Raw genomic sequence first — 17744 nt, 5'->3', positions numbered from 1 at the left:
GGTTCCAAACCCACTTTTGTCTTTATCATAACTAACCAGGACATGACACATTGTGGATGGAGGTGCAGTGGGAGTTGCTGTTAACTTTAGCTTGAACATTAATGATTAATCAGTCGCAATTCACAAACATATGTTATCATAACCATTTGTTCTCTCATAATGAAATGAATTATATTTCATGATGATGATGATCAGTAACTCACAGGCATTACTGTAGTTTATGAAGATATAGAGAGTGAAGTTAGAAACTGAGATACTTTGGAGGGCTTCTCTTCTTATGCTCGTCTGATAATTGATGGTAAAAAAAAAGAGCCTAATATAATTAATTGTATACAATAATACTTGTGAAAAATGCTTAACGTAAGCACAGTAAAACAGTAATAGAACAGAAAAAAACTTTGACAGAACCAATTAAACCGTCATGTTCTCTGTGATGGATTATTGAGCGCAGTTCATTTTCAAGTACATGGACACTGTTGTTCATTTTGTACAAAAAAGTGGCAGCTTTGACCCTGTCTAAAGGCTGGAAAACAAGCCTCCAATTCTGCTGAATGTCTGCAGACAAACCAGGCATGGCGTAAAGGGCAAGAGCGATGGAGGGGGGTGGGGGGGTGGGGGGGTGCATGTCCCACCCAGTGTGAAAGTGTTGCAGAGCTGGCCCCTTGCCTCCATACAGTAATATGCAGAAAAAAAGGATGATTTTTTAGATGTTTAAAACCAAAGAGACGAAGAACACCTACATGCCTGGCTGTAATGCTCTGTGAGAATAACCAGTCTGACAGAAACTGGTTCGTGCTGTCATATTTGTTTTAATTTAATTTGTATTAATTGTAATTGTAATGAATTTGTATTAATTCTAGCCTGTGGATTCTTCCACTTTGTCTGTATACCAGTCAGTTGCTGTATTCAGCTGTGGTAAGACACTGGTGCTCTGTTTAAAGAAAGGAAAGCTGGAATTATCCCAAAGTCACAGGAGTAGGAACTGAAAGAGAGAAACAGGTACAGGATATACACAGTAAAGCAGAACATGAGGTGCCTTATTGATGTACATGTACATATTGTTTTGCATTCATTTCCTTACATTTACTCGGTGTGCTTCTTCAACATTGTGTGGAAATGTCAAAGCCTTAGAACCAAATTAAAGTTTGAAAAAAAAAAAAAAAAACAATTTTTTTCCTCTTACTTCGTTTTGGCTCACCAGCTTTACGGTTCACTGCACAACTTTCTGAGCTTTATCACTGTGTTGCTCTGTTTGTGCAGAAAAAAAAACCCAGGGCCTCCACTAAAAGTAGACATTTTAGAGGGTGCTACTGAGAAATGCCTTAAGGCAGGAATTAGCTTAGTCCACATACTTCAGCTACGCATCTGATTTACCAAGTCTGATATGCAAATGAGTCCAGGTGCGAGTTTGCAGCCATAGGTTTTGTAGCTACCTGAGACATTTTCATTAGGATTCTGTTCTTGGTGAAGCGGCAGGCGACAAACTTTTTGCAGCCACTTTTGTCGGTCTGCAGGGGGTGAGTATTAGATACTGACACAATTTAGTTTGGCATAACAACTCAATTGGGGAGCACAGATGAGACTTTAATGACAAGTTTAAGGTTATTCTAGGAGTATTAGAATAATGTGATGAAACTGCTGATCAAGAGCATCATTCACATAAAGAACCACAGTTATATTGTACCTCTGTTTGACTGTGCATTGGTATAGACTCAGTCTCTAGACAAGCTCATCCTGTAGAGGTGAATGTAAAAGCTCAAGTTTATGTAGGGCCTCAGTGTGAACATTTTCCTCCTGACAATTCATAGTGCAGCTATATTTAATGATGGAAAGAGTTGGCCTTGATAGAAAGAAGTGGGTCACCTCTGTACAGGTCATGCAGTGTCATTGAATATTGTCATTTAATAATTCTGACAAGTATAAAGTCACTGTTCATAAAGACATATTGCCTTTTCAATGTTAGAGAGTTTGGGGGGGGGGGTCCCCCTAAACTCCTACCCTTATAAATTATTTAGTTTGTGTAGATGATGCATGGCCTGTAATAAGGTGTCAGTCTGAACTAGTAATGACTGGGAAATTTAGCAAATGATGGAGAGCTTGAAAATATTGTCTCCAGGATGGAAATGACATTTGCTTTTAATTAATTAAATAATAATTTTATAATAACTTGATCCTTTTTTTGTTATCCTACATTAACACACCTGAAAAATGCAAAAATATTAATGCCGTGTAGAATATGCAGTGATATTCTTCTGTATCTTAAGCATTCAAAATGCATATAACCACGGTAAGTTAAAACTGTTTGACTGTGTGCATACAGCTCCATTTGCTACAACTTAAGTCGGTCTGGTCTTTGTGTGCATTGCCTGCAGCATGAAATACAGCAAATAGAGCACTTTACCTTTATGGATATGAAGCATCAGGATAGCCTGAGGAGTAGGACTCCAGGCCTATGATCGAGCCAGAATTTGAGTGTGAAAGGATTTTGTGAAAGTAGTTCACAGTATTTAGAAATATTATGTGTATATACAATGTGTTTGGATGCACTGCATTTGTCTAACCTTAATAAGTGCTTATTTTAACCCAACCACGATCTAGAACCTAACTAAGCAGTTTTTGTGTCTATACCTTACCAAAGCGTGACTGTTCCATAAGCCTAACCTGGTGTTTATTATTGTCACCATGACAACAAATATCCAATAAGCCGCCACCGTTGGGGAGCTAGTTAGGAAACACTCCAATGGGTCCAATCAAAAGGGTAGAGACAGTCCAGCTCTTTGCCTTTGTTTATTTCAATCACAAGACAGAGCTGCCGCTGTTACTGCTTGAACCACATCCTGGGCAGCAAAAGGTTTCCATTAACAAGCTTTTCTGGCTGTTGAGTCAAAGCAGCAAAAGCGACACGCATTTCTATTACAACGCATTTATCAGAATCATCCTGGATGCAGAAACAGGATGTGACAATAGTGGCCAGTGAACTCAGTGTGACACAGGGCTGGTTGGCTCTCACTGTCCCTGGTGCCTCAAACTAGGCTCTGGCATATGGTTGTGACTCTGTCTCTCTGGTGTAGCGCTGGTCATTTGATGGCTGTCGAGGATGATCGGGGAAGATTTGCACACAGTTTTGTGACACTTAAAGCAGCCTTTTTGTTGTGTGTGTGTTTGTGTGTGTGTGTGTGTGTGTGTGTGTGTGTGGGTGCCTGTCACAAAGGAGTACAGTATATATTTGGGGGTCAGAAATTTGGATTGCACAAAGAGGAACCACTGTTTTACAGTTTGATGTGTTTCCTGCATTTGTATGCACAAATGATAGAAAGACAGATAAAAAAGACAAATACATATTAATGTCAGTGTTTTCAGGGTTTTTTTTTTTTTAAAAATAAAGCATCTAATTTAAAGGGGTGCAAAGAAACAAAAACAAATCAAAATGATAAGCAGAGACACGGCTGAACTGGGTAACAGAAATTAAATGACACAGCAGCTGAGTAGAAGGAAAACTGTAAGACAACAACAAAATGCATGATTGCATAGTAATCGAAATACACGTAATAAATCAAAGCAGCTATGACTAGTCACAGATGCTATAGGATATGCAGTACTTCATTCAGCCGTGATAGATTTAATAAGTAAAAACCTATTCATAGCACATACACGCCCTCACTCATATACTGTATCCCTCTCTACTTGCTTGAAAAGCATCTTCTTTGCATCATCTCTTTCTTTCTTCACCAAGCAGTCTTCTGTCTCCTCAGATCACAGGAATATGCGGAAAGCCGGCTCTGATCCTTGCACTTTGAGCTGTTGGTTGATGGTAATGTTGGTGATGTAGGAAGTAAAGCTTATTCTCTACTCGCACACATTTTAAACCTCTTGGGATACAAGTGCCACCAATGTTACTAGTGTTATATGTTAACCAAGAACTTTTAAAACAACTTTTTGATGAAGTTTTCCATGAGGTTCACACTGGTGCTTACTTTGAAATGAAAAAGCAACAGTTTTTTTTAAAGTTTAGTTGTTGTTTTTTGGGTTTTTTTGTTCGCTCCCATAAATGAACTGTAAACTACTAATGACTCACCTCACCGCTAGTGTGAAACTGTGATTGACATTGCTTAATAAGCTACTGTAGGTGCTGTGCTCATTTTCAAGTTGTTTTTTTTTTTTATAGAAACAGGCAGTGTATACCAAGTTCAGTGATTATTAGGCAGGTTTCCAGGACTGTGACTTAAAACCAGGCATATTTGATTCCAATTTCCAAAACTCCCTCTCTCTCATTCACAGTATTTACAACACTCCCACCTTGGCATAAATACTGCCCCTATCATAACTAAATAAAAAAAAAAAACTATTTTATGTAATCTAGGCCAAATAAACAGACCCAGCATTGGAAACGTATTAATGAAAATTAATTGACCTCATTCGCGTCATAGCGATTTAAGCTCCCATCAAACCCGAGGTCAGAAACTCACAAAGCTCTGTCCCGCTGTTGTAAATCAAGATGAATGTTAGACAGACTTTGGAAATAAGATAAACCATCATCATTCCAAAGATTCACCACTGAAAAACAGAGAAGTATTATTTTTTCTGAATGTGTATGTAGTCCAGCCAACGCCACAGCAGATTGTCAGAATCCAACTAAGTTAGCGAATTCTCTCAGAAGCTTTCTAACTTACTTTTTTTTTTATTCTTTTATGTTCTTCTTTACTTTATATAGTTTCTTTCCCAGGCCTGCTGCTGTTCTTTTAGAATCTATCACCACAAATATAATATTAACTCTAATGGGAATAAGCTCAGCGAACAGTTCTGAGATACTGTAATAGCTTCCTGTTGATGGAAATTTAATGAGCATCAAGTTATTCAGATGTAATATATAGGAAATACAGACTTCACATGCCTCTGGACTGAGTCCACACTGAAAGGACCCTGAGCCTCTACTTAGTTCATATTCTAGAAGTATTGTACGTGTTCCTATTGAGTTTTATTATGTGCTGCCCTCTAACAAATACATCCAGTGAGCAGCAAACACTCAGCAGTCACCTTTCTAACTACAGTTTGCATACCCTGTGATTTTTAGATATCAAAGAACTGCGATAAAAAGCTTGTACAAATCATGTTTGTCAAGGGAGATCAGGTGTTTACTCACAACATTACACAAAAGAAGTAATGAATCCATAATACTACATAAATACATAAAGTACTAGAACTGAAATGGCTCCAGTGGAGCAGCCAGTTCCAATTCAGGAAGGTTTGTAAATGCTGTTCCTGATGTCAGGTTCAGCTTTTAATCGTGCTCTGTTTGTAGAATAAACACAAGGATCATATAGCGCAGTAGTTCTTAAAATAACTGTAGACCCATTGTGAGCATGTTATAATCTGCCACCAGTCATTAAAATCACTGTTGCACCTCAACCTCTATGTGCACATTCTATTTGATGCCACTAGATATCTCACATATACATATTTTCTACTGCTGTTAAATAATAAAAGGAATAAAGGAATAAAAGAATAACTTTCCCTTTCGTGACTTTCGTAACAGGGAGCCATGTCCACAGCGGAGCTGCAGTCAGGTGAACAGTAAAGTGAGTTCTTCAGTGAATTTCAGATTTCTACCTGTGCTGTATGCTGGTGTTGCGACAGCTGTATCATTGTAACATATCGTGTCATTTCCAAGTAGCACGGGGTGTCACTCATTCTCAGCGACAGATATAATCAGGACTGACAGTATGCAAACAACAATATAGAGATGAGGTATGTGTGATTGTCAGGGAGAGAGGTGCCAAAAAGGCATATTCAGCTGTCTGTCACTGGCTTAAATGTTGTTACAAAAGACTAAAGGCTTATTTGTTATATCCCTTTCGCTGAACAGCTTTTATTTTATGATAAACAGTTCACTAACTGTCACATGAGAGAGTATAACATTTTCCAGATCCTCCAGGCTGTCAGTGTGTTTGCATCCGGTTGGCTGAAAAAGTGCAGATGACCAGAAGCTATCATTCTGGTCTTTGTGTAATTGGAAAGTAGAGCTCAATTAGCACATCTCAAACGAACACATGTTCACCAAATGTATGAAATCCTTCTTAACAAGGGAAGTATGCTACTGTACATTGAGTGGGTGTAAACTTTCAGCAGCAGCTCCAGAAATAAAACCCAGATTTCTCCCATCCCCCTTACTCCAATTTCACATCTGGACTGAATCTGTGAACTAAAAATAGAAGGACACAGACTGATAAGAGTTAGTGAAACACAGACATTTCAAAGCAGATGGAGAGGAAACCTGTATGTCTCAAATCGAGCCCTGTGTCCTTTGTGGAATGTTAACTAGCGTACTGTAAATCTAAGGTGCTTCTGCTGCATGGGAGAGACTCCTACCAGTAGCCCAATTTCTGCAGGCCTTGTCAAGCATGAAGCGTTTTATTGTCTGTTTGCTTGGCAGGTGGCCAAGCCTGAAATCTTTTTGCTTGTGCACTTTGTGATTGGCTTACCAACTACCCAAGTGTGTTATTCCACGTGAAGACTTCCCAAATTCTGTCTTTTTACAAAGATTTCTGCTATAATTCCCCTGCTGATAAACCTTTCAACGGCATAAAAAGAGTGAAAGTGGTTCAAGTTCTGCATGGTTTGAGGAGGTTCAGCACTGCTGAGCATGGATGGCATTTAGGAGTGGAAGGGGCAGTGCCCTGATGTTGTGGCTTTTGGAGTGATGATCATATCCCCCTGGGAGGGAGCCTTTCATGGCTGCGGTGTAGAACAGATTGTGTTTTCCTGTTCTTCTTCTTTTGAGTGAAAGTGAACAAAAAAAAAAAAAAAAAAAATCAGGTATAGCTTCATTATCTTCCAACTCATTAAGTACAGATAGTGAGAATCGGAGGTGTGAACAATTACAGTAAAGTACATTTGTTTTAATGAACAGCTGTGCTAAAAATACAGTTGTATGTAAAAGTGGAAGCATGAGAACTTATTAAAGAAGTCTTTTATTTTCAAATTCCTAAAGAAAAAGGTCAGTAATGTATAGCGTTGAATTATTGGCGTCTTTAAATGGCTAGCCCTCATTATGCTCACTGTTGGTCTTGTAATGTGATCGGTGAGTGAGTCTCACCACGTTAGCTTTAGCCAGGTTGAGCTGACTGTTTTCACTTTTTTATTAGATTTCATCCTTATTGCAAGTTCAAAAAATCATTTATAAATACAAACAAGCCTCTTAATAGTGTTCAAGGACCGTGGTCATGTATGATAGATGGAGAAAAAAGTAAAGACATATTTTGTGTTCAATCCGCTATCAGCTCATTAATGACTGTAATAAATATGAATGACATGAAGTCAGTATTTAGGGTCTCATTTTTCCTCAATTTCATTTTGAATTAGAAAAACAAGCTCGTAAAGCATGACATCTCTCAAATCTAAGAGAGCTCGGCAATATTCAACAAGCTGTAGCATCATTACTTTTCTCTCAGTAAGTGCGAGATACATGTTGTAATTCTCTTCTCCTTTTTCCTGCTGTTCTACGAAATGAACAACAAAAGCCCTCTCTGGTCTCTTAAGTGCTGATTTGTAGCACTGTGCTACATTTATTTCCCATGTTGAGTTTTCCTTTGGTTCACATTTTCTTCAGCAGCCTTTAAACACATACAATTAAACATAATCTGTCAATGCCACAGAACTGAAACCAAATGGTATAAAGTGTGTCTGTGTCTGGGGTGAGGTACATGACTGCTGCTGCTGCTGCTGCTGCTGCTGCTGCTGCTGTGTTTTCAGGATTTAACAGTACAGTAGGTCTGCTCTGTGGGTACCTTGTGTGGCGGCCTGTGAACTGAGGAATGTCCCACTGACCCTGAAACAACAGTGTGAGATAAAGGCAGTCATTGTTCTAAGCAGCATTGGTGGTGGCTTGTTTAATGAAAGTCTGAAAAGTATTTGGAACGAACAGTATCAAACCTTTGTGCTTTCCCACCCACACCACCCCCACCACTGTTGCTAAAATGAGCCAGGATATCACTGTGTATATCATTAAAAGGAACAGATGTTTTTTTTTAACATGAAATGAGATTCAGTTTAGGCTCTGGGCTTCTTTCTGTAGCAGCTTACTGACAGGTATTTGATGATTTGATCTATTTATCCTATCTCAATGTATGTCAGTCTAATTCATGTATAACACTTTATTTTCACTTCACTCCAACAAGCATTCTGTTTGAAACCATAAGCACCTCGGGTAAAGAACAAAACACCTTTTATTCTACAGATTTCCTGGAAAAAAACCCTTACTTATTTCAACAAAGCGAGGCATATTGACTTAGTGCGTTCCTTGTGTATCTCCAGATCACGTGTTGGCTGAGACAAACCACAAGAACAAACCACAATCGCAGCTGACAAATGTCACTGTTTTAAAGCCCGCTCATGCTGCGCTGCAGTGATCCCTTTCCTTCGTGCTGCTCTCGTTGTCTTTATGCTTTCTGCTTGTTATGTGTCACTTCAGTAAAGCAAGGTCACAGATTACTGTGATGGAAAGCATTTTCTCTCCTGATGCAAACAGGCAGTCTGAAGACAGCTGTTTCTTGGGAAGTGTGCAGAGCAAAGACGTAATTTACACAGTCGCCAGAAAGAGCTGTTTGCTGACATAATGTATTTCCTGCTGCACGTCTATGCTAAGGAGGGACTGGATCCCACAGAGCCAGGCGTGCTGAAATACCTCTCCATGGTGAGAATTTTTATGATCCGATATATCAACCTGAAGCTCCACCCGGCATACATTAATTAATACATGAAATATGGTACTTAAATATCTACGTTACTTCAGGAGACAAATTATCTCGCTCACTCAGGGTTCTCAGTAAACTCCGCCTGCCAGCTTTACTAACTTACTGACAGCTACCTTCATTTTTTAGGATCCAATTGAATTTTTTATGGCGACAGTTGGGTTGTTGTTCTAAATGTTTAGTTTCATTGCTCTGGGACTGCAGTGTGGGGGACAGCTTTACTTTTGCACTGGCTCTCTCCCCATAATGTGGCCCACTCACACACATGACTGACAGCAAAGTTTCTTGTTGTGACATGAATCATGAGTAAATTCTAATACTATTTTTAAAAGATCTAGCTGTCATTTCCCCCTGGTGACTTCAAATTTAATGTTTTATGCTTTTCTGTTCAGAATAACAAAAGTTTCACTATTAGACAATATAACTGTCTAACTAACTTTATTTTGTTGTCGACATGCAACAAATGACTTTACAAGTCAATTACAAATGTGGTTATTCTTACATTAAAGGTCCCATATTTAACACTTTTGCTGTGTTTGATTTCAAGTTTTGATATCCAAGTACCAAAAACCAACTCATTGTAGTTTTACATTTCCTCCCTCAGGCTTCTCTCTGTAGCTCTAGTAACAACAGGTCATTGAGCCAATCAGAAGAGAAGAGGCTCTGAGCCTGTCTTCTGATTGGCTGACTGTTTTCTGTGTGATCTAATTAAAATATAGCCGATTTTCAGGTAAACACTCAGAGAAACCAAATCCTACAAGGTTGGTCCAGGTGGGGCATGACTGAGAGCAGTGACTGCTTTGTTGTGACATCACAAAGTTACAGAAGTCCTGATGGCTCGTGAATATGTGATGTGTGCATTTCTCTGTGGAATGAGCACTTTGATACTTTCACAGTATTCATATAGAACCTAGACCTGCTTTATAATCAAAAGAAGACATGAAAATCTACTTCTATACCATATGGGACCTTTTAAAGGTACAAACTGCGATCCAAATGTAAACAAAGGCGTCACCTGATGACCAAATTTCCTGATACCTGTAATAGAAAATCAGGGTTTTATTTTTATTGATGATCATTTGACAGACACACTAAATCGTGATTCTTTATAATTCAGACTTTTGTTATGTGAAAATACTCTCAATCTGTGTTGGCTTTTCTTAACACTTTATTTGTAGAAAGTGGTTTTCATGCACAAGGATAAGCCGACACAGACAACTACTCTGCCGCAGCTCTCAAATTCGGGTATCAACAAGCATTACAATATATCACAGGCAACCAAACTGTACTTAAAACAAACAACAGAAAATCCTCATGGGACCCACAAACCAGCGGCTGGCTCCTTTTCAGCGTCTGCTTCATATCCTTGTTTAACAGCTTACTCTCCGATGAAATGTGTAGGGCAAATGTGTCACATCTACTCTCACACTGCTGTGTGCGACTCTGTCTTCAGAAGGTTTGTTTTTTTTTTTGTTTTTTTTTCTTCTTTTTTTTTTTCATAGCTCATAAAAGTTAGGGGAGGATGACTCTTCAGCTTGCTGCAGGTATCAGTACTGCAGCAGATAAAGATTTAGCTCTGCAATGAGATTGTTACTCCCACCCACACGCGCGCACACACACACACACACACACACCTCCCCTCCAAAACAATCTGCAGAGAGAAGTGACTGAAACGCACAGCTGCAGCACTCCCCCTTTTAATAAAGGTCATATCACACATCAGCATGAAATGGGACATTTTATTCTGTCACAGTGATGAGGGCAATAATGTTTATTATGCATTTAACACATTAATTAGCTTGTGGGGGCTTTGCTTACACCTACTTTAATGAGTTAGGCTAATTCCGTTTGGTTGCGGATGCTGTCACTATGTAGTTATTGGTGTGAGTGTTGCTGCTATTTTTATGTGGTGCTGCTCGCTATCATTAGCTGTCATACGACTCAAGACAGAGAAGTGCAGATGTCAGGCACTCGGGCAGTGTTTTTCACATAAAGGAACACACGTGCATTTTATCCCACTCAGAAGCTCCACCAGTAGCGCTACACATGTCGGCCTCTCACTGCTGGATTTTACGCTTAATAAATTCACGCAATTGTACATTCAAATCAGCTGCATGCCAGCCCCCAAAAGGCTTTAGTCGATCATTCATATACATCACTGAATTTAGATGAGGAAAATGTAATCACTTCCAAGAATGAAGGCCACTTTCAGGATTCATAGTTAAACCAATATATTAATGTTTATATAATGTACAGAACTCTTCATGGTTTCAAGGTGAAAAGAGAAGTTGGTTAATTTTAATCGGACGAATTTCACAAAAAGTGCTTTTAGTATCATTAGAAACAAACTTACAGTATTATTTATTTATGGTTTTTCTAATGCTCTGAGATCGATAGCTTGTTAAAAGCCAGACTTATACATTGAGAAATTCTAGACTTGTGTCTGCTGAGACTAAATGTTTTTTCTGGACTCATCATCTATTCATTCCCTCAATCTGCTCGTGCAAACCAGCAGACTCTAAAACAAATCAATTCTGGCCAAAAGCCTGCATTAGATCACATCTAAAGATGCCAGGGTTTCTGTCAGAGGCTTTTACTAAATTGTCACAGACCGATAAAACACCTACTTGTCAAAGCTTGGTTGCCTTTTTCCTAGAACTTTTTTCTCTGCCTGCAGCCAAGTTTGCTCGGATATTCAATGTGAGGGTGAAATTGCCGAACAACAAACAAAAAATATGCTTTTTCATTTGAATGATATTGCAGCACAGTGACCAAGCAAGCTTTTATGACACCCCTTCAACCAGCAAAATATGGCAGGACTGCTGTGAATGTATATGTGTGTGTTTGTGTGTATTCATATACTATGTATTAAGTTGGCTTTTCATTGTGAGGACATGGAATGGGCAAAAGGCCTATAAAAGTTATTTACTACCAAGTTATAGACATACTGTAACCAGTGAGTCAGAGCAATTCACAGTTAAATGCATTAATGATTATAACGTACAAGCATACACTGTACTATAAGAACAGAAATGCACACACCGTTCCCCAGGAATGGATTTGACCTATACAACCTACAGTATATGCATTTAAATCCATTCCAGTAGATCTGTAACACAATATACGGCATAAAAATTTGCAAAATAAACTGCACGGTCTACAATTCATGAGCCAATGAGATACACCTGATGAGTGCTGTACTAACAAGAACTGGCCTGGGTGATGGTTATCTATGGGCCTCTCTGGGATTTATGCATATGTACGCACACTGTTAAGAGACTGAATATACTGTGTGTGTTGGAAAAGTTAATATCCTTCGGGCCATATTTTTATTGGTCGATAGATGAATGAGGGAGAGAGTTGTGTTTCCAAATAGATGTTCACATTTAAACAAATTCTAAAGAGATTTCTTTTTTTTTTGACACGTGTCAAAGGGAAATTTCAATTGCTCCACTTTGCACTATTCAATTCCCGTTCTTGGTGGCAGTCTGATCTGTCTTTGGAAATTAACCTCAGAGCAACACTTTTGATCCGCTTGATATTTGGACTAGTAAAAGCAGGAGCAAGGGAAATACAGCACATTGACATTCCTCCCCCTATCCAGTAATGAAATTGCTTAGCGCTATTGCATCCTTTCAAGCATCACACTGTGCTCGCTCATATGGATTTAATCCTGTTGAAAGAGGCTGTTGCTAAGGGCATTCGGCACAATGCCAGTTTGAAAGTAATCCATCGAGTCTTAAATAAGTTGGCCTCTTTCAAGTATAGATATCTGAATGAGCTTATTGGAAATTAATAATCAAAACTGATCTGGAATCTTGAGCATTTCAAATCTTTACATGCTGATAACAATCTATATGTTCTGCATTGACTTGGATGTAATGTGCACTGATTGGCACTACCACTACTCCACTGATAATTCTTTTTATATGAAAAATTGATCATATATCTGCTCTCATTGCTTGTCAAGGTGTAAATGTAAGCCTGAACATGTCAGGTCTCAGGTACCAGTAACATTCAGAAATAATTCAACTCAACAACCAACCCTATACAATTTCCATAAAAAAAAAACCACAAGACTTATTTTTTCCTTGATTTAACTCGGGTCTAAATATTGGACCCTAATCTCAAAATGTTATAGTGATGTGTCTTTAATTGTCCTGTCCATTAAACTCAAAATGAAAAAAAAAAGCTAATGGTATTAGAAATCTACATTTAAAGCATGGTAATACTGTAGGCTCAATTAGACTGAAAGCTTGAGAGATGGGAGAGAGGAAATGACATTATCACACTGGCAGAGTGGTATAATTCTTGCTGTTGACACAGTAGATAACACGATGACTTCGATATGACTGGGGGATTATAACAGTTAGATATGATGACCGTCAAATGTCCTCTATAGTGTTAATGGAGTGTCACTTGTAACTGAATTGTCTTGGTTTATTCTCGCAGAAGTACTTTACTTTTCAATGCTTTTAAACTCCATGTAGTGACAGCCTGTAATAGAAGGTTCGAGTGGTTATGTTGTACGTGAAGTGATTGCTGCATACATTCAAATTTATGATAAGCACCTGATTGTGAATACATAGGGTTCTTAACATCATTTGTACATTGGTAGCTTCCTAATTTAAACATAACTCCTTATTATTTCAAATATGTCATCATCATTTAAAAAAAAAAAATCTCAACAGTATGCCTATGTCTTTTTGTGAAACTGAACATAATCTTGCAGGACACATGTCACATGTCATCAAAGTGCGACTTTATCTAAAATGGTCATTCTACAGTCTGAGTAGAGAGTGAACCCATGTGCCACTGAAGGCCCACAGTCTACACTCTTTTGGTTCAGTTAACATTTTCTACGGTACGGCTGTATAATTAATGCTTCAGTATTGATTATCTTTCCATTAATCCAATAATTATTTAGTCCATAATTGTCAAAGATATAAAAATCATTTCAGCCCCATTCGCTTTGCTTTTTATAGTGCACTCAATTCTGAAAACAAATGAAAACACATAGCATGTCCATAGTATGTACATTACTTTTTGCTAAATCAGTGCAATGTGCAAATGATCATTATGCAACATTGCACCTCTCAGTGATGGTGCAAAATGACTTCATGACTCACAGTTTAAATTCTCAGTTAAGTATTAATAGAAATGCTGAAACATGAGGTAGGGAGCGGTAATTGCACAACCAGTATTAGACAGCGAACATTTGGAATTTGCAATATAGTTTAACCACCATAATCTGAACGAGATTATAGTTTCAAGTGTGAAACGTCTGTCTATATTTGAAGGACCACAAATATCACGGTGTAATTAAAGTGCATTATTACAACAAAGCTACAAATTTATACTACAAGCTTACAACATCCCACATCGCTGCATATAAAAGGAGAAGGAGAATTTGCAGGCTCAGGGTGATTGAAGCTTCCTTTTGAAGTCACTCGTTCTGGTTGGGTGATGGAGCTGACAGGGTTATTTTGGGACAATGAAAATGTGCTGTGATTAATGGTTCAAAACAAAAACTCTATCCCGAGACAGTGTGTGTTCAGAGGACTGTAGCTGGGGAGCTGATAGTCCATCTGAGCCGACACCTCTAAATTAGTGCAGGTATGATAGCTGTGTTATGGCGCTCAGGCCTTAGTTTATCTCATACACTCACCACACCGAATAACACCTTAAATCAACCTAAGAGCCATGTCATTTGTGACAGCGCCTCCCGTAGAGCGGCCCCGCCAGTCTGATGTCATCTGCTCTCGGTGGATGAAAGCCCATCCACGGGAAATTCAGCAGCACCTTAATGGCCCCTTTCTGAAATGCTCACCTGCAAGGATTGAGCAGAGACTGTAACTGGCACAATATATCTCACCTTATCTGTTTCTGTCTGGAATGAGAAGGCAGAGCCTCCGGGAGAGACCTTTAACTCCGGTCATGATGCAGAGGAGGTCACCAATATGTGGAGACATGCCTCAAAAATTTAAATGCATTGCAGGCTGCAGTTGTAAAGCTTCCTCATCTTCTGTGCTGTGTCATATTTCAGCGAGGTTTGACAACGCTGGTGCTTCACAGCTCACATAAAAAGGCTTCATTTTCTTCTATCTAGCAGGACCATTGTTGAGTGCTCTATCTCTTATCTCTGCTGTACTCATTTTAGTACCTCATAGTAGTGCATTGTTCATTGTCACTGGTTTAAGAGATATTAATGGATGTGATTGCTCTATCCTCCACTTGCGTTTGGACTCAATGCATCCGTATTTGACTTGGGCCGGATAATTCTCAGTGCTATAATTTCCTGTGTGTCATACACTTTGTGGCACATTTGTAAAGCAAGAGCATTGTAATATAACTGAATGACTGCTAGATTAAAAGTTTTTGTGATATTTTTCCCTCTGATAGTCATATTGAATTATTCAGAAGGTTACAGTGAGCCAGATCACATCTTTCATTCAGTCTGACATCTGTCTGTCTTTGTATTTCTCTTTATTTTTCATTTCAGATTCAGAATGCTGATGATGTTTTGATTACACCCTTGGAAAAATTTCGGAAGGAGCAAATCGGCGCTGCGAAGGTAAGAGACCACCTACATGCGCAATTAGCGGTTGAACAGCGGAGGATATTTCATGTGTTCTGACACTCTCACTTCTCCTCCTCACCCCCTTCATTTCCCCTACAGTATGTAAATCATTAATTAAAAGTAAATCGTGACACTGCCTAGAGAAGTGGCCTGCTCCTAATTAATCAGACTGACAGGGGGTATAAACAAAGATGTCAGTTTGCAAGCGTGATATTAAAAGATATTAAGACTCATAAATTGAAAAGATCATCAGTTTTCTTAGGGGGGTGCTTTATGTGAGTTCAATGTGGCATATTGAACAAAACAATTATTTCTTTGAAAAGCACGTCAATGAATTCTTGACTGTGTTCTCCACTTTATTTCATTTCATGTATTTCCACACAAATAGCAAATATTTGAAATATGTGTAAAGACTATAGGTCACCGTCCTTCCATATCACAGCTTAGTACTACTGCTCTTTCTTCAAAGACACTTCTGCTTGATCAAGCAGCAAAAACTTTTTTTTAATGCATTTACAATCTGATTACTATAAACTCCCAGTATCTAACATATTGCATTCACCATTTTTGTAATCAGATTACTGTAACCCTGTTACATGTAATGCATTCCTCCCTAACCTATTGGACATAGAGGATTGATATCAGTAGGGGTTTTGCGGAGAGTTGCTCGAGGGCATCCTGGTTCCACAGTGGATATGTTGCTGAAGCTGGAGTTGACTGCAAAGAACAGTGTGGGTTTGTCGCTACAAGCTATGCTTTCATTCCCGGCCAACACAAAGGCATAAAATGAAAGTACAGCAGCTTGTTTGTGGTCATTCCCTTGGTGAGATCACATATGAACAAGCTGGTAGAACTCAAGCCTTTATATAGACCTCCCACTGAGTTTCTGAGTCCACTGCTAACTCTGCACTGGACTCTGTGAATCATTTGCACATCTATTCACAGACCTCACTCATGTGAGGGACATTCCAGCCTTAAAGTCAGACTCCGGCCAACGTTTATTTATTTTACATGACTCTGCAGCCACTGGTCTGCAAAAATAGTAACTATACTTCACTGGTGTCTTCACAAGCCAACCCGTAATATAAGAAGAAGAACTATTTCTCCTCTTAGTGTTGAGGAGTGAACATCAATCACTCTACTTTTCACTGGCCAGACTAAATAACCATTGTCACTTCAACCATCACATGTATCTACGGTAATGAAATGGCACATTCTTCTGCCATCTCTTTCTCTCACTCCCCCCGTCACGGCGCTCAGTGTTATTGCACCGACTCCTCTCCACGTTTATGAAATGGTTTCTTAAAAGCCACGGCCCCCGTTACTCCCACCACCACTTATTTCCTCCGACCACTTCCTCCTAATGGCTCTCTCCTCCTACGGCCCATCCCCCGCTAAACATTAGCCCAAGTAGAGTGAGATAAAAGGCAGACTTCACGAGTGGCTGAGCAACTTTCCACTGTTCCGAGAATCTGGAGAGATCTGCAGGCTGTCTGACCCTTGTAGTTACTGTGCTTCATGTCTGAGAACGTCAGATGGACAAATGGGGAGCTCTTGCCTTATTTGGGTATGCTGTGAGTAATCCCACTGAGGTTACGTACCAGTGTATCAGCTTCCTAGGCACAAGCACAACACTTTTTCATGGCCATAACACACCAGCAGATTGACTGCAGCACTACAGGACATATTAGGCACAGTCTGCTTCACACAAGGCTGAACTAAATGCTTTGGAATAAAAAAACCCCAAACTTTGCTCAGTCTACAACAAATACTCATCGTGAAATCCAAACAGTCTTTCATTTTCACTGGAACATAGGACTTACCATATGTGCTGACTGCTAGAGCGGGATGTAGAACTGAAATTATTGTAGCACTTCTTTTTTTTTTGTATGTTTCAGATGTATTTTATGTGAACTGAAAGCCGATAACTTCCCAGAGAAAGAACGACACTCTCAGAACTGAAATACGGAATGAAATCCTGTCCTGGTTTCAGTGCACTGTACACATTGAGTTTGCTGTCACTGCGTCAACATGGTCAACCTCTGTTCATCCGCTAATTTACTAACTGATTTACTACAACAATAGGGCTCAACCTGAGGCCTGAGCTTTCACAAGGACCTGCTGTTCTAAGGGTTACATGTTTTTCTCATAAACTGAAGCCATTGGAGGTAAACTGCCTAAAGCTGGGTCTACACCCTTTGTGTGTGCTTGTGTGTGTGTGTGTGTTAGATGTCAGATTGTTAAGACCTTGAAATTTAAACAAACCACAGGGACACTTTCTCAAAAAAATACCGTGGGGTGAGGTGGGGTGGTATGTGACTGGTGGGTGGCATTCCTGCTCTCTGAAATGTTGACAATATTATATCCCCTCCAAGGGTCTTCAGCATTAGGGGCACCATAGGGGTCCCCCCAGCTAG

The 17744-nt window shown here is 39.3% G+C and overlaps 1 protein-coding gene across 5 annotated transcripts in view; it reads left to right on the top strand.

Moving 5' to 3' along the window:
* arhgap42 (Rho GTPase activating protein 42) overlaps positions 1-17744 on the top strand; it is a 58562-nt gene that overhangs the window by 19927 nt on the left and 20891 nt on the right. For all 5 annotated transcript variants that reach the window (XM_022761508.1, XM_022761506.1, XM_022761505.1 and 2 more), the window contains exon 4: positions 15250-15321. In XM_022761508.1, coding sequence (XP_022617229.1) covers positions 15250-15321 — 72 coding nt within the window. The remainder of the gene's footprint in view (positions 1-15249; positions 15322-17744) is intronic.

The sequence above is a fragment of the Seriola dumerili genome, unplaced genomic scaffold (assembly GCF_002260705.1).
Source record: "Seriola dumerili isolate Sdu_G_001 unplaced genomic scaffold, Sdu_1.0 BDQW01000413.1, whole genome shotgun sequence".
In the NCBI taxonomy this organism is placed as follows: domain Eukaryota; kingdom Metazoa; phylum Chordata; class Actinopteri; order Carangiformes; family Carangidae; genus Seriola; species Seriola dumerili.
The sequence above is the reverse complement of the archived record's forward strand: the minus strand, read 5'-3'. Positions and strand labels throughout refer to the sequence as shown.